Raw genomic sequence first — 27315 nt, 5'->3', positions numbered from 1 at the left:
ACAATTTTGACGAGGGAACATGGGCGGTCCTGCGCGCGATGGAGGGGGAAACGCTGCGCTACTCCTCCGTGGAGCGCAGAGATCTCATGTGGGGTCCGACCGGCAAACTGGTGCCGATCAGCTCCGTTTGGCCCGGGGACGTTGGCGCGTCATCCCAGCCACGGAAGCGCCGCCAAAGGCGAGGGACGCCAGGAAGGACATCCGCGAGCCAGCGGGACACGCCGCTCCCACAAGCCCCGCCCCCTCCGGGCGGAAGCAAGCAACAGTCTGCCCGGCTTCCTCAGGATGACATCACAGCCCAGGATTTTTTTTTCAAATCTTTTTCTTTTGAACACCCGCCTCCAACAAAAGACTCTAATGGCATGACTTTGATAAATCATTATCAAAACATGTTTTTAGATATCAGGTCTAATCAGTCCAAGCCACGTCCCAAATTGCATGCCCCGCCCCCCAAGACTCATGCCCCGCCCCCCAAGACTCAAGTCCCGCCCCCGTCACGATTTTTTTCTTTTTTCCGCCCACACAACCCCAGGTGGGGGGTAAAAAAAACAAACATTGTGGACAACTTAAAGGGGAAAATTCAGCCCCCCTCCAGACCTCCCTCCGCCCATCCCTAGAGAGAGTTCCAGACCGCAGGGAGCGCGTCTGGTATCCGCCCCTTGAGGGGGGGGCTGGGGTCGGGAGCTGTGTTGGTGGGGTGGCTCGGCATCACCATGCCAAGCCACAGCCTCCAGCACGGCCGCCACCACCAGTCTTCCGACCCGTCAAGCCACAGCCTCCAGCACGACCGCCCTCACCAGTCTTCCACCATGCCAAGCCGCAACCCCCAGCTAGGCCACCTCCACCTGCACCAAGGCTAGCACCAGTAGCAGCACCACGGCTAGAACCACGGCTAGCTGCTCCAAGGCTAGCTCCACGGCTAGCACCTGTAGCTGCTCCAAGGCTAGCTCCACGGCTAGCACCTGTCGCAGCTCCACGGCTAGCTGCTCCAAGGCTAGCTCCACGGCTAGCACCTGTCGCCGCACCAGTCGCCGCACCAAGGCTAGCACCTATCGCCGCACCAAGGCTAGCACCAGCTCCACTACGCCAAGACCCACCACGCCAAGCTCCGGTACCAGCTCCACGACGCCAGGTGCCGCCAGTCGCGGCTCCACGACGTCAAGTGCCGCCAGTCGCAGCTCCACGACGTCAAGTGCCGCCAGTCGCAGCTCCACGACGTCTAGTGCCGCCAGTCGCAGCTCGACGTCAAGTGCCGCCAGTCGCAGCTCGACGTCAGGTGCCGCCAGTCGCAGCTCGACGTCAAGTGCCGCCAGTCGCAGCTCGACGTCAAATGCCGCCAGTCGCAGCTCGACGTCAAGTCCAAGACCAAGACCAAGACCCGCCATGCCAAGACCAAGACCCGCCATGCCAAGACCAAGACCCGCCATGCCAAGACCAAGACCCCCCATGCCAAGACCAAGACACGCCATGCCAAGACCAAGACACGCCATGCCAAGACCAAGACACGCCATGCCAAGACCAAGACCAAGACCAAGACCCGCCATGCCAAGACCAAGACCAAGACCAAGACCCGCCATGCCAAGACCAAGACCAAGACCAAGACCCGCCATGCCAAGACCAAGACCCGCCATGCCAAGACCAAGACCCACACCAAGACCAAGACCAAGACCCACACCAAGACCAAGACCCGCCATGCCAAGACCAAGACCAAGACCTGCCATGACAAGACCAAGACCAAGACCCGCCATGCCAGACCAAGACCAAGACCCGCCATGCCAAGACCAAGACCCGCCATGCCAAGACCAAGACCCACATCAAGACCAAGACCAAGACCCACACCAAGACCAAAACCAAGACCCACACCAAGACCAAGACCCACACCAAGACCAAAACCCGCCATGCCAAGACCCACACCAAGACCAAGACCAAGACCCACGCCGAGCTTTGCCGCTGGACGCGTCACGCCGAGCTTCGCCGCTGGACGCGTCACGCCGAGCTTCGCCGCTGGACGCGTCACGCCGAGCTTCGCCGCCTGACTTGCCACGCCCAGCTGCCACGCCTGCCAAGTTGACGACGCGCCTGCCTCCTCGTCGGCTACGGATATGGCCGCTACCTGGTCGCCCGCCACGCCAAGTGCGCCCACCTCCCAGTCGGCCACGAATGTGGCCAATCCCTGGGCGCCCGCCTCGCCTGCTGCAGCGGCGTTCCACTCGCCGCCGCCACTTGACTTTGCCTCGGTGGATTCGGGGCCACTTGGGCTGGCGACCCACCGCCATGTCCCCCTCCCGCCCTCCCATGACTTTTGTTAAGTTTTTTCTTGGACATCTGGTATCTGTCCTTAAGGGAGGGGCTCTGTCATGTCTGTGTAATCAAGTTTTGTTTTAAGTCATGTTTTGTTTAGTTTCTGGCTTTTCACTCCCTTGTCTTGTTTGCATGATTACCCATTAGTTTTCACCTGTCACGTCACGCACCTGTTTCACGTTTTGAGTCACGCACCTGTTTTCGTTAATCATGTCTGTGTTATTTAAGCTTTTCATTTTCTGTTGTTCGTCCTGACGACATTCTCGCATTTATGCCCCCTGTCACACTCTGTCCACGTCTGCGCACTTCATGTCCATGCCAAGTAAGTTTGTTTATTATTGCCACAGTTAGTGTTTTTTATTGTTCATAGTTTTTTGCCCTCGTGCAAGTCTTTTGTTTTCATTAGTCAAGTTGTACATCCGCCTTGAGCGCGCCTTTTGTTCTTTTGTTAGTGTAAAATAAATAATGTCTTCACCTTCACGCCATGTCTGGTCCAAATGCTCATTTGCACCACGGGAGAACAAACCATGTCAAAGTCCTAGTCATGACATGTCCTCTTCGTATTAAATTTATATTTGCATTTCTCATGACACATTATCTGTATGTATTATTGGCTGCATTTCTGATTGTGTGCCATGTTGTTCCAGACCACAGCAAACGTTAACCAGCTTGCAAAGATTGTAATAAATCCATTAGAAGAAGACAGCTGGTCCTTTCCTTTAACTTGGGCACACACATCAATACCGTTGACAGTTTTAAGCCAATAATTTCCAGGAGTTATCTCATCCTCTGAGACACTTAATGTGTTGCCTTCATTATAACACTTACAATAGGCTTTTAACTTTTTGCGGCTCCAGACTGATTTGTTTTATTGTATTTTTGGTCCAATATGGCTCTCTCAACATGTTGGCTTGCCGACCCCTGATATAGTAGATCTATTTTTTAATGGTTCTTAGACTACAGCCGTAGTCTGCGTGTGTGTGTGTGTGTGTGTGTGTGTGTGTGTGTGTGTGGGTGTGTGTGTGTGCGTGTGTGTGTGTGTGTGTGTGTCTGTGTGTGTGTTTGTGTGCGTGTGTGTGTTTGAAAAAAAACAACATTCATATATCATTTACTGCAGCATGTTTTCTCGAAGACTTCTATGGAAATGCAAGAACCGAGACTCAGATTTCCCTCGCCCGGACGCGGGTCACCGGGGCCCCCTTCCGGAGCCAGGCCCGGAGTTGGGGCACGATGGCGAGCGCCTGGTGGCCGGGCCTGTCCCCATGGGGCCCGGCCGGGCACAGCCCGAAGAGGCAACGTGGGTCCCCCCTCCAATGGGCTCACCACCCATAGCAGGGGCCATAGAGGTTGGGTGCAATGTGAGCTGGGCGGTAGCCGAAGGCAGGGCACTTGGCGGTCCGATCCTCGGCTACAGAAGCTAGCTCTTGGGACGTGGAATGTCACCTCGCTGGGGGGGAAGGAGCCTGAGCTAGTGCGCGAGGTAGAGAAGTTCCGGTTGGATATAGTCGGACTCACCTCGACGCACAGCAAGGGCTCTGGAACCAGTTCTCTCGAGAGGGGCTGGACTCTCTTCCACTCTGGCGTTGCCAGCAGTGAGAGGCGACGGGCTGGGGTGGCAATTCTTGTTGCCCCCCGGCTCAGAGCCTGCATGTTGGAGTTCAACCCGGTGGACGAGAGGGTAGCTTCCCTCCGCCTTCGGGTGGGGGGACGGGTCCTGACTGTTGTTTGCGCTTACGCGCCAAACAGCAGCTCAGAGTACCCACCCTTTTTGGATTCACTCGAGGGAGTACTTGAGAGTGCTCCCCCGGGTGATTCCCTCGTTCTACTGGGGGACTTCAACGCTCATATTGGCAACGACAGTGAAACCTGGAGAGGCGTGATTGGGAAGAATGGCCGCCCGGATCTGAACCCAAGTGGTGTTTTGTTATTGGACTTTTGTGCCCGTCACGGATTGTCCATAACGAACACCATGTTCAAGCATAAGGGTGTCCATATGTGCACTTGGCACCAGGACACCCTAGGCCGCAGTTCTATGATCGACTTTGTAGTTGTGTCATCGGATTTGCGGCCTCATGTTTTGGACACTCGGGTGAAGAGAGGGGCGGAGCTTTCTACCGATCACCACCTGGTGGTGAGTTGGCTGCGATGGTGGGGGAGGATGCCGGACAGACCTGGCAGGCCCAAACGCATTGTGAGGGTTTGCTGGGAACGTCTGGCAGAGTCTCCTGTCAGAGAGAGTTTCAATTCCCACCTCCAGAAGAACTTTGAACATGTCACGAGGGAGGTGCTGGACATTGAGTCCGAGTGGACCATGTTCCGCACCTCTATTGTCGAGGCGGCTGATTGGAGCTGTGGCCGCAAGGTAGTTGGTGCCTGTCGTGGCGGTAATCCTAGAACCCGTTGGTGGACACCGGCGGTGAGGGATGCCGTCAAGCTGAAGAAGGAGTCCTATCGGGTTCTTTTGGCTCATGGGACTCCTGAGGCAGCGGACAGGTACCGACAGGCCAAGCGGTGTGCGGCTTCAGCGGTCGCGGAGGCAAAAACTCGGACATGGGAGGAGTTCGGGGAAGCCATGGAAAACGACTTCCGGACGGCTTCGAAGCGATTCTGGACCACCATCCACCGCCTCAGGAAGGGGAAGCAGTGCACTACCAACACCGTGTATGGTGCGGATGGTGTTCTGCTGACCTCGACTGCGGAAGTTGTGGATCGGTGGAGGGAATACTTCGAAGACCTCCTCAATCCCACCAACACGTCTTCCTATGAGGAAGCAGTGCCTGAGGAATCTGTGGTGGGCTCTCCTATTTCTGGGGCTGAGGTTGCTGAGGTAGTTAAAAAGCTCCTCGGTGGCAAGGCCCCGGGGGTGGATGAGATCCGCCCGGAGTTCCTTAAGGCTCTGGATGCTGTAGGGCTGTCTTGGTTGACAAGACTCTGCAGCATCGCGTGGACATCGGGGGCAGTACCTCTGGATTGGCAGACCGGGGTGGTGGTTCCTCTCTTTAAAAAGGGGAACCGGAGGGTGTGTTCTAACTATCGTGGGATCACACTCCTCAGCCTTCCCGGTAAGGTCTATTCAGGTGTACTGGAGAGGAGGCTACGCCGGATAGTCGAACCTCGGATTCAGGAGGAACAGTGTGGTTTTCGTCCTGGTCGTGGAACTGTGGACCAGCTCTATACTCTCGGCAGGGTCCTTGAGGGTGCATGGGAGTTTGCCCAACCAGTCTACATGTGCTTTGTGGACTTGGAGAAGGCATTCGACCGTGTCCCTCGGGAAGTCCTGTGGGGAGTGCTCAGAGAGTATGGGGTTTCGGACTGTCTGATTGTGGCGGTCCGCTCCCTGTATGATCAGTGTCAGAGCTTGGTTCGCATTGCCGGCAGTAAGTCGGACACGTTTCCGGTGAGGGTTGGACTCCGCCAAGGCTGCCCTTTGTCACCGATTCTGTTCATAACTTTTATGGACAGAATTTCTAGGCGCAGTCAAGGCGTTGAGGGGATCCGGTTTGGTGGCTGCAGGATTAGGTCTCTGCTTTTTGCAGATGATTTGGTCCTGATGGCTTCATCTGGCCAGGATCTTCAGCTCTCACTGGATCGGTTCGCAGCTGAGTGTGAAGCGACTGGGATGAGAATCAGCACCTCCAAGTCCGAGTCCATGGTTCTCGCCCGGAAAAGGGTGGAGTGCCATCTCCGGGTTGGGGAGGAGATCTTGCCCCAAGTGGAGGAGTTCAAGTACCTCGGAGTCTTGTTCACGAGTGAGGGAAGAGTGGATCGTGAGATCGACAGGCGGATCGGTGCGGCGTCTTCAGTAATGCGGACGCTGTATCGATCCGTTGTGGTGAAGAAGGAGCTGAGCCGGAAGGCAAAGCTCTCAATTTACCGGTCGATCTACGTTCCCATCCTCACCTATGGTCATGAGCTTGGGGTTATGACCGAAAGGACAAGATCACGGGTACAAGCGGCCGAAATGAGTTTCCTCCGCCGGGTGGTGGGGCTCTCCCTTAGAGATAGGGTGAGAAGCTCTGTCATCCGGGGGGAGCTCAAAGTAAAGCCGCTGCTCCTCCGCATCGAGAGGAGCCAGATGAGGTGGTTCGGGCATCTGGTCAGGATGCCACCCGAACGCCTCCCTAAGGAGGTGTTTAGGGCATGTCCGACCGGTAGGAGGCCACGAGGAAGACCCAGGACACGTTGGGAAGACTATGTCTCCCGGCTGGCCTGGGAACGCCTCGGGATCCCCCGGGAGGAGCTGGACGAAGTGGCTGGGGAGAGGGAAGTCTGGGCTTCCCTGCTTAGGCTGCTGCCCCCGCGACCCGACCTCGGATAGGCGGAAGAAGATGGATGGATGGATGGATGTTTTCTCTAGTTGTTCGTGGAATTGATTTACTAGTTTGAAAGTAATCATTGAAGATTTTGTTGCTGCCTTGTCTGACGTCATGTCACTGTTTACCGTCAGTACGTTTCCATGTACTAAATGAGTCTGATTGTCAAATAACTCAGTTTCACGGCTACTTGTGAACTACTAGTTTTAATGCTCTTGTCTCTAATGTGACTGATGGTCATACGCAGTGTGCCTCTCGTACACTAGGGGGCGACTGTCGTCATTTCATCTTGTTTAGCTGTGTAGTAACGTAATTTGGGTAGAAAAAGAGAATGCTACATGCTAATAAGCTTGTAACTTTCAAGCTCCGGATCAAACAAATAAGTACAACCTTCCGCTGCTATTTGGTGTTGTGGTTATCAGCATAATCAAATATATACAAACATATGTTTTTTTAGTCAACTGTTCCAGGAGGTGTCTCAAACAGCTTGGATGTGCTGGTGTCATGACAGTGACTTCTTTTGGGACCATTCTGACAAACAAACAATAACTCTTTATTTGACCATATTCTTTTAAATACTGACTTATTTCAGCTTCTATATTTCCACCTTGTGCTCGTTTAGCGTATGTAAACATTACCTCGCCACCAGCTTGTTTTCGCCTCCGTCAATTGTGTTTAAGTTGGATTGGTCAAGCAGAGTCAAGTGACTGCCAGGCTCCGTTTGATTGGTGAAATGGAATAAAAACCTCACTAATGCTTAGGTCGGATTGGTGAAACAGGGTCATGTGACAGCGGAGGCTCGCTGACAAATGAATATTTCTTTGCAAGCTTTAATTAATAGATTATAAATAATTATGCTATAAATAAATGTAACGAGCAGACTGAAACTTAGTGAAAGAAGCGTTTCTTAGTCAGAAAAATACTCAACTAAAAGTAAAGTATGTCGCATTGAAACTAAATTTTTTCCCAAAAATGTACTTAAATAAATGTTACAGAGTAAATGTACCGTTACTACCCACCTCTGTCGACAGCTGGCGCGACTTTCTCCTCATTCATTGTAGTGTCACGCTGCATTAAACAGTGTTGAAACTGAGCGTCCATTGATTTCAACGGGGGAGCACAGAGTGGGCTGTTCCACTGCAGCAAAACCCGCCCATTGGACGCTCAGCGTCGCTGGAAGTCTATGGAAAGTGGGCTCGGCATCGGCTGGCCTGAATCCCTTTTTTGATTGACAGAAAATGAGCGAACCAGCAAACTTGAAATATGAACCACCGCCAGAGCCTTTTTCAAGTTTCATTCCGTTGTTCCAAGTTGATATGGAGAATTTTTAATCCTTTAAGGGATGTTTTCCTCTGTAAAATCTAGCATCTTTATAACTTGTGTCTGTTATTGGAGACTGTACTTGTGTTCAGAGACTAGATAAAAATGAGCTTCCGGAACCATTTGAAAAAGACATGCCGGTAGAGATGGGTACGGAATTTGGTACTTCTATAAACACCGACCAAATTCCGTTGGTACGACCGGATATTGATTCACGTAAAATCTAATATTTTGATACCTTTGTTGCATGTCACGTCTGTTTGCACTCGTCACGTCGGGTTGGAGACTAAAACATCGTCTCAGTAAGCAAAGCACTCAAGTATCATTCGGGGCGAACTCAGCCAAATTCCCTGTTCAACACCTACAAAGCAAGTATGCTTGGTAAAAAAAACAAAGACACTTCCATGTAAATTAAGCCTTCATTCTTCCGAAATGTGCTAGCTTGACGCTAATTTAGTGTATTTGCCATTAGCATTGGCGATTTCACCACGGCCACATTTGGTAATGAAAAGTACAACTAAGATAAATGTTACAATCAAACGGCTGGTGTGTAATAAGCACAATACATATAAACACATTGGCCCTGCGATGAGGTGGCGACTTGTCCAGGGTGTACCCCGCCTTCCGCCCGATTGTAGCTGAGATAGGCTCCAGCGCCCCCGCGACCCCAAAGGGAATAAGCGGTAGAAAATGGATGGATGGATATAAACACGTTGTGGGGTGCAACGTAACGCATTTAACTTTTTAAAAAAAGAAAACATACCATACACCTTTTTGACCTCGGGGACCAACATTTCTACTACAGCGCGGCCTGGGGCCCACTCAAATATGAACACTGAATTATTAATATTTACTGTTGTTTTTTTTTGTATTCAATAATTACATGACCTTACCTGCTTACATTTTAACAGGATAAACTTTGTCAGATGACATGAAAACAAAGGGTGACAAATACCTATTCATACAATTACGCAGTGCTAAAATAAATAATTTATAACTAAATTAATAATAAATATTATTTTAATAAAAATGTTTCCTAAATAAACTGTAAATAAAGTTTAAGTGAAAAATAAAATACAGCTTTACCACTTTAGTCGTAATTTTTGCACTTAAGAAACTTCTCAATGACTTTAGCCCCAGACTTCCTCTGTTTGTTGGATATTGTCATTACTGCCACAAGTGGTGAAAAAGTGTATTACAAATCTGCAAATGAGAATCAAATGGCAAAAAATAAAATTTATCAAACAATTAACATTTATTAACACACAAAATACCAAAAACTGGTCAGTTTAGTGAGTACCGGTATCGATTCCCAGGTACCGGGAATTGGTAACGTATCGGTTCAAATGTGAATGGTACCCATCCCTGCTTGTCGGTGACAGTGCCAAACTAGGTGCACTTATGAGTGCTGAGAGCTAGCCACAGCGGCTTTTCATGATTGTCTTCAATGCCGCGTCGATTGCGACTTTAACACGGTGGCACAATAATTCTTCTTTTCGCAATTTGATTGACAAACTCTGGCATTTAACCACACAAAACAACACAGCGTTAGCTTCTCTCCCTGCCTGCTCCACTTCCCTTAACGTGTCTGGTGAAGCAACGATTGAGAAAAAGCGCTATATAAATGTAATTCACTTCACTTCACTTCACACAGCCTTGGTGTTCAGAAGACAGCGTTTGATCACGCACACATTAATTGCAAATTGCTTGGATTTTACTGACCTCACGTCCATTAAATATGCGTGGTGGTCAAGCTAGCTCGGTTCACAAAGGGTACTAGGCGCCATTTAGCCTTTCTTGAAGAAAAAACACCCTTTGCTTGAGTTGTTTTCGGCAGTACGAATCTTTCAAATCGTGAAAAGGATAAACGTTTCTTCAGAGTTCCGTGAGAGGTAATCAAAAAGGGTGGAAGAGTGCAAGATTTTACGAAACAACAACAAGAAAAGCAGCTCAAACTCCAGTCGAAGGGAGCAGAGTCAAATAATGCACAAGTTTGCAGTGATCACCTTGTTAAACTTTTAACGTTTATTATTTCCCATATAAGTATAATTTATTATTTGTATTTCTTAAACACATGTTTGTTACGAGTGTTTCGAAAAGCCCCAACTTGCACACGGCAAAAAGTCAGTGTTCAAAACCAAGAAAATAAAATAAAAAAAATAGGGGTATTTTATTTGAACTAAGCAAAATTATCTGCCAATAAAACAAGAAAATGTAGCTTGTCAAGACTTTCCAAAACAAGAAAAATTAGCTAACCTAAATGAACCCAAAAATACCTTAAAATAGGTATATTCTCACTAATAACAACTGTACTAATATATGAGTACGTATTTTCTATTGTTTCATTGAAAATAAAACAGCAAAGTCCTTTTAATATGAGACACAATTGTGTCAAAGTCATGATTTTTTTTTTTACGTGCTTGAAATAAGAAATTATTACTTTAAAAAGTAGTTTTATACTTGTGAGTGTTGATGACACAGCTTTGCAACAGTTGATATTCTAATTTCAAGCATGTTTTACTCAATATAGGTCATAAAATCTCAGCTACAAGCTGTAATATCTTACTGAGATCATTTAGGACCAAAACCCTTAAAACAAGTAAAACACTCTAACATAAAATCTGCTTAGTGAGAAGAATTATCTTATCAGACAGAAAATAAGCAAATATCACCCTTATTTGAGATATTTAATCTTACTTAGATTTCATTTTTTTCAGTGCAAGTCTTAATCCAATGTGAGTAAAACTTAAAAGAGTTCAGTTTTTACCAAAGACAACAATCATAAATTAATCTTTCAGCACATACAAAATGTTGACATCTATAGTTATATTTTGATAAACAATCATAAATGAATCTTTCAGCACATACACAATGTTGACATCTATAGTTATACTTTGATAAACAATCATAAATGAATCATTCAGCACATACACAATGTTGACATCTATAGTTATATTTTGATAAACATCCATCCATCCATTTTCTACCGCTTATTCCCCTTTGGGGTCGCGGGGGGCGCTGGAGCCTATCTCAGCTACAACAATCATAAATTAATCTTTCAGCACACACACAATGTTGACATCTATAGTTATACTTTGATAGGGACGGCATGGCGCAGTGGAAGAATGGCCGTGCGCGACGCGAGGGTCCCTGGTTCAATCCCCACCTAGTACCAACCTCGTCATGTCCGTTGTGTCCTGAGCAAGACACTTCACCCTTGCTCCTGATGGGTGCTGGTTAGCGCCTTGCATGGCAGCTCCCTCCATCAGTGTGTGAATGTGTGTGTGAATGGGTAAATGTGGAAGTAGTGTCAAAGCGCTTTGAGTACCTTGAAGGTAGAAAAGCGCTATACAAGTACAACCCATTTATCATTTATAAACAATCATAAATGAATCTTTCAGCACATACACAATGTTGACATCTATAGTTAAAAGACACTACTCGTAAACAGCGTGTGCAACAACAACAACAAACATGGCAGTAGACACAAAATTAAATCATAAAATACAACCTTACCCTTACAAAACCGATACATATTTATCCAGGAGAGTCTTGATACCAATGTCCTTGACCCAGACACACACAAAGAAGTTGTAGACCTCCATGTTTTTACAAGTTTCATCTGTTTTGTCGTGTAGAATGATGTCTGGAGCACAATAGTTCCATATGTTAGGGAGCGCGATCAACGTATAATTTTTTGCTCGTATCTGTTTTTTGCAGGAAGATCTAGGCCCTTTTTGTAGTTTGCATGCTGCTTGCTTTACAACAGCCATCTTGGCTGGGTCGACCACCACTGGTTTTCACTTCCGGGAAGAAGTCACGTGACGGAATACAAGCAATACAAATATTCTTTCAGCGTTTCTAGGTTAGGGTCAGCAACCCAAAATGTTGAAAGAGGACCAAAAATACACAAAAAAAATCAGTCTTGAGTCGCAAAAAATTATAAAGTTATATAGTGAAGGCAACACATTAAGTAAATGTCTATATTATCTATATTAGCCTACTATCAAAATGACGTTAAAAGTCTGATATGAGTGTTATAATGAAGACAACACATTATGTAAGTGTCTATATTAGCTATATTAGCCTACTATCAAAATGCCTTTAAAAGTATTATATACTGTAAGTGTTATAATGAAGACAAAACTTGATGTAAGTGTCTATATTAGTTATAGTAGCCTACTATCAAAATGACTTAGCTTAAATACTGTATACCTACAAACAAGGCATAATGATTTAATATGTACACACAGCTAGCCTAAATAGCCTGATTAGCACTCCAACAAGTCAATAACATCAACAAAGCTCACCTTTGTGCATTCACGCACAGTATAAAGGTTTGGTGGACAAAATGAAACAAAGAAGGAGTGGCATAAAACACATCGTTCTGTGGCAGCATCGGAGAAAGTTATACATGTAAACAAACTGTTGTGTCACTGTCCACACAAGTACGGTGAGTTCAAGGACCGCCGAAATTAGTCGGAAAAAACGGTGCTCGCCAAATACTCTCATCAGTGAAGCATGTTTAATATAAACAGTGGGATTTCTAACATTTAGGAAGGTGTGTGTCATGTTTGTCCTCCTACAGAAACCATGTTCAAACAAAACTACGTTTTTCTTCCATTTTCTTAGCCTGGGAGCCACTAGGGCGGCGCTAAAGAGCCCCGGCCTATCTTTATATCTATCTGCATCATAGCTGCACCCATCCATCCCCAGATGTAGATGTTGTGAGGCAGACAGGTTAAAAATCAATATTTACTCCTGAGAATGAAGACTTAATCACACCTATCAACGGTGTAGGCACACAAACATTACAAACATCTTCTGATGCGGCCTGCCCTTCTAGTTTTTATTGTTTGCATAACTCCTTCAACAAGTAAGTCGCCTAGAGATGTCACAGACTGAGTGCATACAGTAAGTCAAGAATTATAACCGCTTCATCTGTGTTCTCGCCCCCGCAGACAAGCTTCCTCGCTTTCCTCGCAGTCGCAGATTCGAGGAAGATAAATCAACGCTGAGACGACAACATGAAGTTAAAAGCGCAGCAACTCTTTATCGTCTGCTGCGTCTTGTTTGCGGCGTGTTTGGGACAAGTCAACTTTCCTGGTAAGGAATCTTTTGGAGTCACATGATCACTCACGGGGGGCATTTGAGGTTATAAGCATTTATCCAACTACATTTCCTGTGAGAATATATTTAGTTCTGCTTTGCAAATCTATCCAGCTGTACGATTAAGAGTACAACCAAAAATGTCATGCACAATAATTTGAACCACAGCCATAGATGAAAAACGGAAACGAGGACATACATGCTTTTCATTCAATCAATCAATCAATGTTTATTTATATAGCCCTAAATCACAAGTGTCTCAAAGGGCTGCACAAGCCACAACGACATCCTCGGTACAGAGCCCACATAAGGGCAAGGAAAAACTCACCCCAGTGGGACGTCGATGTGAATGACTATGAGAAACCTTGGAGAGGACCGTGTATGTGGGTAACCCCCCCCAGGGTAGACCGAAAGCAATGGATGTCGAGTGGGTCTGACATAATATTGTGAAAGTCCAGTCTATAGTGGATCCAACATAATAGTGAGAGTCCAGTCCATAGTGGGGCCAGCAGGAGACCATCCCGAGCGGAGACGGGTCAGCAGCGCAGAGATGTCCCCAACCGATGCACAGGCGAGCGGTCCACCCTGGGTACCGACTCTGGACAGCCAGCACTTCATCCATGGCCACCGGACCTGGGGGGCAGAGGAGAAAAGAAAAGAAACGGCAGATCAACTGGTCTAAAAAGGGGGTCTATTTGAAGGCTAGAGCAGGGGTCGGCAACCCGTGGCTCCGGAGCCACATGCGGCTCTTTGATCACTCTGATGCGGCTCAGCTGCATACTTGCCGACCCCCCCGATTTTCCCGGGAGACTTCCGGATTTTCAGTGCCTCTCGCAGAAAACTCCCGGGATTAATATTCTCCGATTTTCACCCTTACAATAATAATAAGGGCGTGCCATGATGGTACAGCATTTAGCGCCCTCTATAATCTGTATAAACAGCATGCCAGCCCAGCCTCTTGTTATATGCATTTTCTGCTTTCACACGTAAGTGACAGCAAGGCATACTTGGTCAACAGCCACACAGGTTACACTGACGGTGGCCATATAAAAGAACTTTAACACTCTTACTAATAATGCCCCACACTTTGAACCAAAACCAAACAAGAATGACAAACACATTTCGGGAGAACATCTGCACCTTAACACAACATAAACACAACAGAACAAATACCCAGAATCCCATGCAGCCCTACATTATACACCCCTGCTACCACCAAACCCCGCCCCCACCCCAACCCTGCTCCCTCACACATCAAAACCCCCAAAAATGGCTCTTTGACTGGTAAAGGTTGCCGACCCCTGGGCTAGAGTATACAAATGAGTTTTAAGATGGGACTTAAATGCTTCTACTGAAGTAGCATCTCTAACTGTTACCGGGAGAGCATTCCATAGTACTGGAGCCCGAATAGAAAACGCTCTATAGCCCGCAGACTTTTTTTGAGTTCTGGGAATCACTAATAAGCCGGAGTTCTTTGAACGCAGATTTCTTGCCGGGACATATGGTACGATACAATCGGCAAGATAGGCTGGAGCTAGACCGTGTAGTATTTTATACGTAAGTAGTAAAACCTTGAAGTCACATCTTAAGTGCACAGGAAGTCAGTGCAGGTGAGTCAGTATAGGCGTAATATGATCAAACTTTCTTGTTCTTGTCAAAAGTCTAGCAGCCGCATTTTGTACCAACTGTAATCTTTTAATGCTAGACATAGGGAGACCCGAAAATAATACGTTACAGTAATCGAGACGAGACGTAACGAACGCATGAATAATGATCTCAGCGTCGCTAGTCGACAAAATGGAACACATTTTTGGACAGGGGTTCATATTTCGGATATCTGGCACAAGAACTTTCATGGAATGTCACCACAGGTCAAAACAAGAACATGGTTATATGTCTTTTAGCAGTGTTTCTTAATCATAGGGCCCATTGTTGGGCCACATAAAAACATCTGTTTCTGTATGGGCCTTATCAAAAATATCAAACAAACAGAAGTCTGGAGCTAAAGTCATTGAGAAGTTTCTGAAGTGCAAAGGTGATGACTAAAGGGATGATGACTAAAGGTGTAATGACTAAAGGGGTGAAGCTATTTTCATTTGCACTCAAAGGCGCCGTTTGCAACTTCCTCAGTTACATTGTTCAAAGCAAACAAAATAACAAGAACACCACTGACTAGCTAATGTTACCTGTTTACTCCCTCCAGTCGAAAGTACCAGACCAAATGTTCCTTTTTTCAACAGGCATTTAATGATGTTGAGCATGCCCTGAGAACTGTACACAATATGTTATTAGAATACAGTGAAACGCAAGATGATACTCATAGAGAACATAAAACATGTATTTACTACTCAAAAAGCTTTCGTCTTAACCTTATCTGTGTTGGCCCTACGATAAGGTGGCGACTTGTCCAGGGTGTACCCCGCCTTTGGCCCGATGCAGCTGAGATAAGCTCCAGCACAGCACGCGACCCCGAAAGGGACAAGCGGTAGAAAATGGATGGATGGATCAACATCACAACCTGACATTGAATAAACGTCGTCAAAAAGCATGTTGTTTCAACGTTGTATTTGTATTGTAGAATATTGGTTGGGAAATTAACAAATTTCAATGTCAAATCCCTTTTGCAATATGTTTGATTGCTATTTATTTTTGTTATCAGCCTGACCTAAACCTTGATAATAATCTTTGTGATTAACACAAGCTTTCATATAATATAAGTATCCTGGTAAACTGTACGTGGATACAATTATTAAATACGATTAAAATCAAGAGTTGGATGACTAATTCAGTGTTAATATTTGTGTGGGCCCAGAGGTCAAAAAGGTCAAGAACCCCTGTCTTCTAGTTGACATTGTAACTTTATTCCAACTCTTAACCATCTTCTGTCTGGTGTGTTTGCCCCCAACACAAAGAGCAAGAAAAGGATCCTAACTTCTGGAGGTTGTGGGCCCAGCGCACCCTGCAGAACGCCCTGACACTGCAACGGCTAAACCAGAACAGAGCAAAAAACCTCATCCTGTTCCTGGGCGATGGTGAGTCACATTGATGACGTCTGATCAAAGCAATGAAAGAATTGTCTCAACTTTATGCCGCTCAACTCAACCACGTTGACCGGTTTTCACTTTTAGTTCAAGTCAGTCTCAGTGGTGCGACGGTAAATGAACAGCGCAAAAGCAAACAAGGGCACTCGCTTGTCGGTGGAACAATAACTTGTGTCCTGCGTCGGGCCCCTGCACTCCTGGGCTGAGGCCACATCATGACATTCCTGCCCAGCGCTGCATGCATGGTCACGTTAGCGTCTTGCCGTCAACATATTAGTCAGTGGAGAGAAAGGGGGGCTGTGGTTACACTGAAGAAAGTTGCATTTGGTCATGGAAACACACAAAGAGCAGTGGTCAAGCAGCGAAGACTCATCAATGTTGCAAACATGCCCTGTTCTTACAGGTTTTCCAACTAAAAGTAGTGAATCACAAACGCAGTATGACTACGTTTACACTTCAGGCCAATGAAATATGTCAAATATGTGATGTATCATGGTGAACGTGCATACATGTTCCAAATAAACTTTAAACAACCAAATCTGATTTTTTCCAACTGACTCTTTAGGTCAGAGGTCGGCAACCCAAAATGTTGAAAGAGCCACTTTGGACCACAAATACAAAAAAGTAATCGGTCTGTAGCCGCAAAAAATTAAAAGACTTATGTGTTATAATGATGGCAACACATGATGTAAGTGGCTAATCAGCTGTATTAGCCTACTATCAAAATGACTAGGGATGTCCGATAATGGCTTTTTGCCGATATCCGATATTCCGGTATTGTCCAACTCTTTAATTACCGATACTGATATCAACCGATACCGATACAGTCGTGGAATTAACACATTATTATGCCTAATTTGAACAACCAGGTATGGTGAAGATAAGGTACTTTAAAAAAAAAATTAATACAATAAAATAAGATAAATAAATTAAAAACATTTTCTTGAATAAAAAAGAAAGTAAAACAATATAAAAACAGTTACATAGAAACTAGTAATTAATGAAAATTAGTAAAATTAACTGTTAAAGGTTAGTACTATTAGTGGACCAGCAGCACACACAATAATGTGTGCTTGCGGACTGTATCCCTTGCAGACTGTATTGATCTATATTAATATATAATGCAGGAACCAGAATATTAATAACAGAAAGAAACAACCCTTTTGTGTGAATGAGTGTGAATGAGGGAGGGAGGTTTTTTGGGTTGGTCCACTAATTGTAAGTGTATCTTGTGTTTTTTATGTTGATTTAATTAAAAAACAAGAAAACAAAACAAAAAACAAACAATACCGATAATAAAAAAAACGATACCAATAATTTACAATATCACATTTTAACGCAACGGCAGTGACATCCCTAAAAATGACCATGTGTCGCAGGCTGACGCAAATCTTCGTTGACAGAAATGTTGAAATGTAATATTTATTCTACACATTTTTACAACATTGGATAACATTAGTAAAACTTCTCAGAGGGTGAGATAACTCCTGGAAATGACTGGGTTATAATAGCCAAAGGTATAGATGTGTGTGTCCAAGCTAAAGGAAACGTTAGACTGTCTTCTTCTAATGGATTTATTACAATCTTTGCAAGCTGGGTAACGATTGCTGTGGTCTGGAACAGCATGGCGCACGAACAACTATCAGAAATGCAGCCAATATTACGTACAGATAATGTTTCATGAAACATGGAAAAATTAACTAAATACACACAAGTAAAGGAAATTAAATGAGCTCAAATATAGCTACAGATGAGGCATAATGATGCAATATGTACATACAGCGAGCCTAAATAGCATGTTAGCATCAATTAGCTTGCAGTCATGCAGTGACCAAATATGCCTGATTAGCACTCAACACAAAATAATAACATCAACAAAGCTCACCGTTGTGCATTCACGCACAGTATAAAGGTTTTGTGGACAAATTGAGACAAAGAAGGATTGGCATAAAACACGTCTTTCTGTGGCAGTGTCGGAGAAAGTTGTACATGTAAACAAACTGTTGAGTCACAGTCCACACAACAGTAAGTTTGAGGGCCGCTGAAATTAGTAGGACAAAACGGCACTCGCCAAATACTGTCATCAGTGAAGCATAAACACAAACATATTAAACAGTGGGCTTTCTAACAATTAGGAAGGTTTGTGTCGTGTTTGTCCTCCTACAGAAACTATATTACAACAAAAAACATATTTTTTACCCCATTTTTTTTTCCATTTCCATACATTTTTGAAAAAGCTCCATGAAGCCACCAGGGCACCGCTAAAGAGCCGCATGTGGCTCTAGAGCCGCGGGTTGCTGACCCCCTGTTTAGGTTATAAGTAAAATGTGCTTTTTGTCAGACTCTAGTGTAAACACGCACAGGCCCCAATTTGGCTCAAATGTGGCCCCAATGTGGCCTCGAGGTCACTATCATGCACAGTTCGATAAAGTGAAACAAAGGAAGTCACCTGGATTCCGTAAATGAACAAGGAAAATAAAAATAAAAGTCGCCACACGTGAAAATAAATGGTTGGGGGCGTGGTTAAGAGGGGAGGAGTAAAAAAAAAAAAAAAGAGGGGAGGAGTATATTTAAAGCTAGAATTCACCAAGTCAAGTATTTCATATATATATATATATATATAGATATATATATATATATAAGCGGTAGAAAATGGATGGATGGATGAATGGATATATATATATATATATGTATATATATATATATATATATATATATATATATATATATATATATATATATATATATATATATATATAAGAAATAATTGACTTTCAGTGAATTCTAGCTATATATATATATATATATATATATATATATATATATATATATATATATATATAAATAAATAAAAATACTTGAATTTCAGTGTTCATTTATTTACACATATACCGTATTTTCCGCACCATAAGGCGCCCTGGGTTATAAGCCGCGCCTTCAATGAACGGCATATTTCAAAACTTTGTCCACCTATAAGCCGCCCCGTGTTGTAAGCCGCATCTAACTGCGCTAAAGGAATGTCAAAAAAACAGTCAAATAGGTCAGTCAAACTTTAATAATATATTAAAACCAGCGTGATGTGGGCGCGCGTGGAATCGTATATCAACATGGACGGAGCTGCGTGAAAAAAGCCACCCGGCCTCTTCGCGTAAACTTAAACTTACCTTAACCACTCGCTCATCTTTTCTTCATCCATCCCTTCGAGTTAGCTTTTATGATGACGCCGGCTGGAAAGGTCTCTTTTGGCAAGGTCTTCCTTTTGAATATCACCATGGGTGGAATTTTCTGGCCATTAGCATGGCAAGCTAGAACCACAGTGAAGGATGACTTCTCATTCCCTGTGGTGCGAATATTCACCGTACGTGCTCCCGTTGTATCCACAGTGCGGTTCACAGGAATATCAAAAGTCCGTGGAACCTCGTCCATGTTGATAATGTTCTCTGGCCGGATCTTTTTTTCAGCTATCTTGTTTTTACAATATGCACGGAAAGTAGCCAGCTTTTCTTGAAAGTCTTTAGGCAGTTGCTGTGAAATAGTAATCCGTGTGCGGATGGAGAGATTGCGTCTTTTCATGAACCGGATCCCTGTCGCTTAGTAGGAGCCATTTTGTGGTCTTTACAGATGTAAACACACAAAGGAAATGAAACGTACGGTAATATCCGCGCGCTTTTTCTTCTTCTACGCGGGCGGGTGGTTGCTTACAGTAGAAGAAGAAGCGCTTCCTGTTCTATGGGGGCGGGTGCTTACCTTGGCGGTTGCTTGCGTAGAAGAAGAAGCACTTCCTCTTCTACGGGGAAAAAAGATGGCGGCTGTTTACCGTAGTTGCGAGACCTAAACTTTATGAAAATGAATCTTAATATTAATCCATATATAAAGCGCACCGGGTTAAAAGCCGCACTGTCAGCTTTTGAGTAAATTTGTGGTTTTTAGGTGCGGCTAATAGTGCGGAAAATACGGTACACACACATAACACTCATCTACTCATTGTTGAGTTAAGGGTTGAATTGTCCATCCTTGTTCTATTCTCTGTCACTATCTTTCTAACCATGCTGAACACCCTCTCTGATTATGCATTGCTGTGTGGCACGCACAAAAGTGCTTTCATCAAATGCACTAGATGGCAGTATTGTCCTGTTTAAGAGTGTCACAACATTGCTGTTTACAGCAGACGGACTGCTTTACTGTAGACGTTCTTTATATTGTGGGAAAGCGGACTCAGGTCCGCATGGAGCTGGAGGGGGCGTGGCCTCCAGCTCTGCCTGAATTTCGGGAGATTTTCGGGAGAAAATTTGTCCCGGGAGGTTTTCGGGAGAGGCGCTGAATTTCGGGAGTCTCCCGGAAAATCCGGGAGGGTTGGCAAGTATGGTGTCACTTGAGGAAAAAAAAATCTGATTTGGTGTGCAGTGTAAACGTGGTCTCGACGGCACTTGCATGCACAGTTCGAAAACAAAGTAAGTTGACCTGATTCCATGAATGAACAAGAAAGTCATTACTACTACTACAAAATAAAATAAAAGTCACCACACCTTAATAATGAGTGTTTTTTACGTGAAAATAAATTTAAGTAATATAATATATAAATGGATGTATATAGTGTAATATATTTGGGAGGGTTGTAATCTTTTTATGGCTGTTAGTAAAGGAGACACAGACATCAGTGTGGATCTACGTTAGATTTATTTTTCAACTGTTTTCCGTAAACAACTTACACAATGTTCGTATCATGGAAGTAAATACGCCACATTGTACAAGTGATTTCCGGTCTTTCAACAATCGCTATTTCTTGAAAATGAAAGGATATATATATCTTCCTATGTTACATATAGTCTATTATTTACGCACCATTGACTAGTGATGCACCGAAAAATCGGCCGTCGAAACAGCACTGCCAAAACCCGATGTGATGAAGTATCCACTTTTTGCTGGTGGGCCGCGTCTGTTCCTGCGCACACCAAAAAAGAGTTAAAAGTCACAAACAGATCGCATTGCCGTCTAGACTGAAGTCACATTTTAAAAGATCTGATTCAAAACGGTTTGGACTACTCCTGATGAAGTACTTCGTAACATTTGGACTGGCAAAAAAATTGAGGAGGAGAAGCCGACATCAGCGTGGATCTACGTTAGCGTTATTTTTCAACTCACTTGTGTAAAAAACAAATACACCACATTGTACATGAATGACGGAGCTCGACCAAAGATTACGTAACAGTCAAGCCTTTTCCTACCTTTTACCGTAAGGATGCTCAAAGGCTACAGTTATGTTAATCTTTGACTTACATACAGAAAGACTGTTCACTGGCTATTTCCAATGGAAATATGTGTGAGTTGAAATAACATCGTTGTTTACATGCATGTCCCACAACAAGTCCTTGAAACATCTTTGGTGTAAACTGACTAATGTGTTTTAGTCAATCAATCAATCAAAACTGATTGGTTGATTGAGTCCTCGCTAAGGGGAAAACAAATGTGTTCCTAACGGTTGACCTGTTTCTGGCGTTCAAAGGGATGGGCATTCCAACGGTGACGGCCGCTCGGATACTGAAGGGTCAGCTGAGCGGACAGTCTGGAGAGGAAACCCAGCTGGAGATGGAAAAGTTCCCACATGTGGCTTTGTCAAAGGTGACTAGGTTTTGGATCCAAACCATCAACGGTAGAACAAAGCACCAATCTTGCTGGGGTCATGTAGCGACTCAGTCATTGTTTGTGTTTTCTTGTACAAACGTGATTATCATAGTGAGCTTCATGCAACACTCATAAGGCCTGATCTACTAAAGCAGGTGTGTCCAAACACTACGGCCCACAGGCCAAGTGCAGCCCACCGGAACGAGTTCAATAAGCAATATGGCGGGGAGCGGTGAATTCATATCACACAAATATGCCAGCGGTCTGATAGCTGCCATTTTGTCGCTATCTGGTGGCCAACAAAAGTAACACAACCATTAATTGTACTTGCAATTAAATATGGCACAGCATTTATTTTTTGACCCCATCCAAACAACCTTCCCTAGTCATGATGCAGAAAAAAAAAATCAACAAGCACAAAAATTCAACACACATGGTCACACATAACCCAACCTGCTCATTGGATTTGGGGATATTATAGAAAACGATTAATCAACATAAGAAAATCGAAATTACGCCAAAATTGAAATTCATTGCAAGAAATGATGGGAAAAATGCAAAACACTCTCTCCACACTTATCCATGTTTTGGCACATTTTAGCTCACTGATATTTCTGATTGATTAAAAAACCTTAAGGAGGTTGTCACGGCAGTAAACAAGGTAGTAACTTTGAACTTTCACATACATATAATAATTATTAATTATATATCCAATACATCCATTATATTATTATCATAATATGTACTCATATTAATGTATAGGCTTTATATATATATATATATATATATATATATATATATATATATATATATATATATATATATATATATATATATATATATACACACATACATACAGTATATATATATATATATATATATATATATATATATATATATATATATATATATATATACACACATACATACAGTATATATATATATATATATATATATATATATATATATATATATATATATATATATATACACACACACATACATACAGTATATATATATATATATATATATATATATATATATATATATATACACACACACATACATACAGTATATATATATATATATATATATATATATATATATATATATATATATATACACACACACCAGTGACGTGACACCAGGAGTTTTTTTTCTTCTTTTTTTTTACTTAAATTCGGATGTGCAGCTCTAATCATTGTTGATTTAGGTTGCACATTAGAGTAACAGGAAAAAGACGGGAGTTATTTGCTTTCATAAAAACGTTATCATAATGATATTATGATATGATAAATGGGTCCAAAAAGTATTTGATAAAGTTGTTGTTAAATACAAAATAAATCAAGTATTGTGAGTGTATCTTACCTTTCTGTATTTGTATCTGGAGCAGAAATAGCTACCCTCCATGAAAACTTACTTTGTATGATCACATTCATTTTGTCTTAAAGTCCAGTTTAGAGAAGTATTTAATCTTGGATACAGTATATAATCCTCCATATTGGCAGACACATTCATTTAATTCTATTTCATTCCAAGCAATAAAACAATATTTTTGCATCTGACAAAAAACACCCACAAACGCAGGCTTACTCTAATAAACATGCCATGCTTGTTATAAATACAGTTAGAAAAAAGGCTGGTTTCCGCTTGAGAGACATGTGTCTGCTAGCTTGAGCACCACCTCTTCTCCCAGTGTGGCGAGTCAGAGTACTGCTGAGACATTGAACTGCATGTTGACAATATATCGCCCCCTACTGTGAGGCAGAAGTACTTGCTGCCTCATGGCCTGCCTTTTCCCTGTGGCAACAAGCACGCTCCCCCTCGCACGCACACGCTCAATACACTTTGTGTGTCGCCGTGGAGGCACCACCTGTGTCTGCCTCACTTCTCGTCTGCTGCGTTATTTTGATCAGGAAACACGAAATTTCAGCGATTTTGACCATCAAAATGATCACAATATAGAGGAACCACACCAAAATCACATAGAAAGTATAGACCAAAAGAGAAATATTCAAACTTAGGTGAGGCACTGCCTCACTTGCCTCCCCTGACAGCACGTCGGGGGCGGCATAGCTCGATTGGTAGAGTGGCCGTGCCAGCAACTTGAGGGTTCCAGGTTTGATCCCCGCTTCCGCCATCCAAGTCACTGCCGTTGTGTCCTTGGGCAAGACACTTTACCCACCTGCTCCCAGTGCCCACCCACACTGGTTTAAATGTAACTTAGATATTGGTATTCACTATGTAAAAGCGCTTTGAGTCACTAGAGAAAAAGCGCTATATAAATATAATTCACTCACACGTCACTGATATATAAATGTATATATATATATATATATATATATATATATATACAGTATATATATATATATATATATATATATATATATATATATATATATATATATATATATATATATACATATATGTATATACATATGTCAGATGACCAGCTTCTCGGTTTATGTCCACAACCTTCTACTATCCAGGTGAGAGGGATAATTTATAATCTAGAATTTACTTTTACCAGCTAACAGATGCAGCAGCTCAATATGTCAAGACTGTAGCTGCACAAGCGAGTTAGCGCCCCTAAATCACAGCTAAAAATAGTTTGTCAGCATAAACGCTTATAATAACAATATTGCTAATACTTGGTTATTATTCAGGTCACAAGAAGTAAATGTAGTACTGTTGGCGCTTTTTTGGGTGCATTGTTAAAGTAATTTAAAGGCAAAATGGATTACTCCATTAGCACTATTGCTAGCCACTTAGCATGAGCCGATTACTACAAACTAGAATGCCCAAAAAATTCAATAAAAATATCTTATGATTGTGAATGGCAGGCAAAATTCCCCATAAAATGCAAGTACCCTTTAAGTCCTCTCCTTTATTTTTCATAATATCATTTATGTTACTAAGGTGTTGTAGGTTGTTTACTTCAGATACACTCAGTTGTCATCATGTCTTCAACTTCCTTAGGTGGGCTAGTAGTGCTCGTCAAGGTTCCATTTTAGGTTCTCTCTTCATCATCTGCTGGCCCGTGAGTTGGGTTCTAAAAACTTGTAAGAGACACTCTGTCTCCAAAAAGTGTGTCCCTTTTGATATATGCACGGTATCTCTTCACATGTCAGGTTGGCCTTGTCGAAGGAAAAACAAAGCGATTGGAGTCACACCTCCCACGTCTGTAGCTGAATGATGGCGAGATAGCAGCCTTTGTTTCAAAATGTGGCCAGAGTCCTGTCCTTGAGGAAGGAGGTTTTTCCTCATGAGAAGCCGCAACTTGAAAATCAAGCGGCTGACCGCCTGGTTTCTCAAGATAAGGGAACAAACGTGAGGGAGATGATAGGTTTATCTCATGTTTGAGAGACACATTGAAAAGTTATTACATTTATTCAACTCCACCAAGAAGAACAAGTACTCTCCTAAAACAAGGTGCTATCTTCTGTGCAGACATACAACACCAACGCGCAGGTGGCGGACAGCGCTGGCACAGCCACAGCTTTCCTGTGCGGGGTCAAGGCCAACGAGGGCACGGTGGGCGTGAGCGCGGCCGCCGTGCGCTCGCAGTGCAACACCAGCCGGGGAAACGAGGTCACCTCCATCCTCAAGTGGGCCAAGGATGCAGGTGGACGACACAAGCAGTTTGTACCTGTCATGAACTGTCACTCCAGGCCTGACTTTATTTTTCACACTTCCTTATTTCTGTATTTATTTCCTTTCCAGCACTCTTATTTTTGTTTTACTTCCTGTTTTCTGGCCCCACTCCCTTAAGCTTGAGCGCTGTTTCTCCTCACCTGTTTGTGATTGGTGATCAGTGAAGTAACCTGCCACTGATCACTAATCAAAGGGGTTACATGCCGGCCTCGCTGGTCAGTTGGGGCTGGGTCATGGTAACTGATTTGTTTGATATCACGTCATGCTCAGGGCCGCCATAGTGCACAGGATTAACCTGGCTGAAGCCCTAGGGGCCCCTACCCAATCAGGGGCCCCCGATTTTGACGGCAAAATGCAATGATTGTCAATCACAGACAGCTCTGCTTCGTGTAGTGATTATGTACTCTCTCTCGCTCTCGGCTGAGTTGTTTTATCTTACTGCTCCGCACAAACCCAGGTCACCGGTGTGCGAGGCGAGGGTGCTGACTGCTGAGCTAAAAGCACACATTTTTTCGAATGGATGACATTTTTGCATCCAAAATCATGTGTTTTGCAAGGGCGGGTTTTGAGGCTCCGGGGGGCCCCAAAAGCCTCTCAGCCAGCGCCCCCTTATGTTTATGCGGCCTTGGTCATGGTTTGCTTTACCATGTCGTGTTTTTTTTACACACATGCAGGTGTTGCATGAGTCTTGCCAGAACGCTAGCTAGAATGTGAGCACGGCTAATGTCCCTCCACAGTACGTCAACACTTCCATGACTAGTCCTCGCCTCCATAGTGGAAAATAAACTTAAGTTTCTTACAAGTATCGTCATCACTGCAGGACAATAAATAGCTAACACGCCACGTAGACCTCTGGAATGTAAACAAAGGTTAGCAGATCGATACATATATCAATAGTAACGATACCAGCTATTTGGCTGATACTACAGTGATTTGACTGATATCACAAAATAGTTTTGTCATTTTTGTTACTGTTTATATTTGGACCCTCCCTTTAGGAGGGAATAGTCCACCCAGATCATGTTATTCTAAGACTGTCTAAAATTATGAGAGGTGACTAGAATTGGAGTTGAACAAAGTACAAACAATAGCAATACCAGCGCTGCGAGAACCAAACTTCGGAGCGATTTCTAAAACAGACGCCCTCCTCATGAAACCGAAAGTTAACTTGGCGTGTGTGTTGAGCACACACACACACACACACACACACACACACACTGTCTACTCTCCCTTTGTCTTTCTCAGGAAACTCACTGAGATACATTGTATTTGCAAAGATTCATGTTATGTCCTTGAAAATTATCTACAAAGATGGGAAAATATTCCTCTGGCATTTACAAACTCAGGAAATAGGTCCCTGGATACAGGAAGGAACAGTTTCAACTGTTGGCCTACAGAGCCAATAGGTCTGCCGGTGACTCGGTCAACCTGGCCCTCCACTCCATCCTCAAGCATCCGGACTCAGCAGGATCCTGTTTGTGGATTTCATTCAGCTCTGCCTTCAAGACCTTGCTCCAGGACAAAGTTAAAGTTAAAGTTAAAGTACCAATGATTGTCACACACACACTAGGTGTGGCGAAATTATTCTCTGCATTTGACCCATCACCCTTGATCACCCCCTGGGAGGTGAGGGGAGCAGTGGGCAGCAGCGGTGGCTGCGCCCGGGAATCATTTTGGTGATTTAACCCCCAATTCCAACCCTTGATGCTGAGTGCCAAGCAGGGAGGTAATGGGTCCCATTTTTATAGTCTTTGGTATGACTCGGCCGGGATTTGAACTCCCAACCTACCGATCTCAGGACGGACACTCTAACCACTAGGCCACTGACAAGCTCTCTCAGCTGAACGTGCCTGACCCCAGGTGCAGGTGGACTTCCTGTCTGACAGGAGACAGCAGGTGAAGGACCATCAGCACTGGCTGCCCTCAAGGCTGTGTTCTTTCTCCTCTGCTCTTCT

At 43.9% G+C, this 27315-nt stretch overlaps 1 protein-coding gene across 2 annotated transcripts in view; it reads left to right on the top strand.

Moving 5' to 3' along the window:
* The window catches only part of alpl (alkaline phosphatase, biomineralization associated), a 76614-nt gene that overhangs the window by 27927 nt on the left and 21372 nt on the right, over nt 1–27315 (top strand). For both annotated transcript variants that reach the window (XM_061937775.2, XM_061937774.2), the window contains exons 2-5: nt 12896–13040; nt 15956–16075; nt 21588–21703; nt 25157–25331. In XM_061937775.2, coding sequence (XP_061793759.1) covers nt 12962–13040; nt 15956–16075; nt 21588–21703; nt 25157–25331 — 490 coding nt within the window. In that variant the 5' untranslated portion in view covers nt 12896–12961. The remainder of the gene's footprint in view (nt 1–12895; nt 13041–15955; nt 16076–21587; nt 21704–25156; nt 25332–27315) is intronic.

This window comes from Nerophis lumbriciformis, linkage group LG03 (genome assembly GCF_033978685.3).
Source record: "Nerophis lumbriciformis linkage group LG03, RoL_Nlum_v2.1, whole genome shotgun sequence".
NCBI lineage: Eukaryota > Metazoa > Chordata > Actinopteri > Syngnathiformes > Syngnathidae > Nerophis > Nerophis lumbriciformis.
The sequence above is the reverse complement of the archived record's forward strand: the minus strand, read 5'-3'. Positions and strand labels throughout refer to the sequence as shown.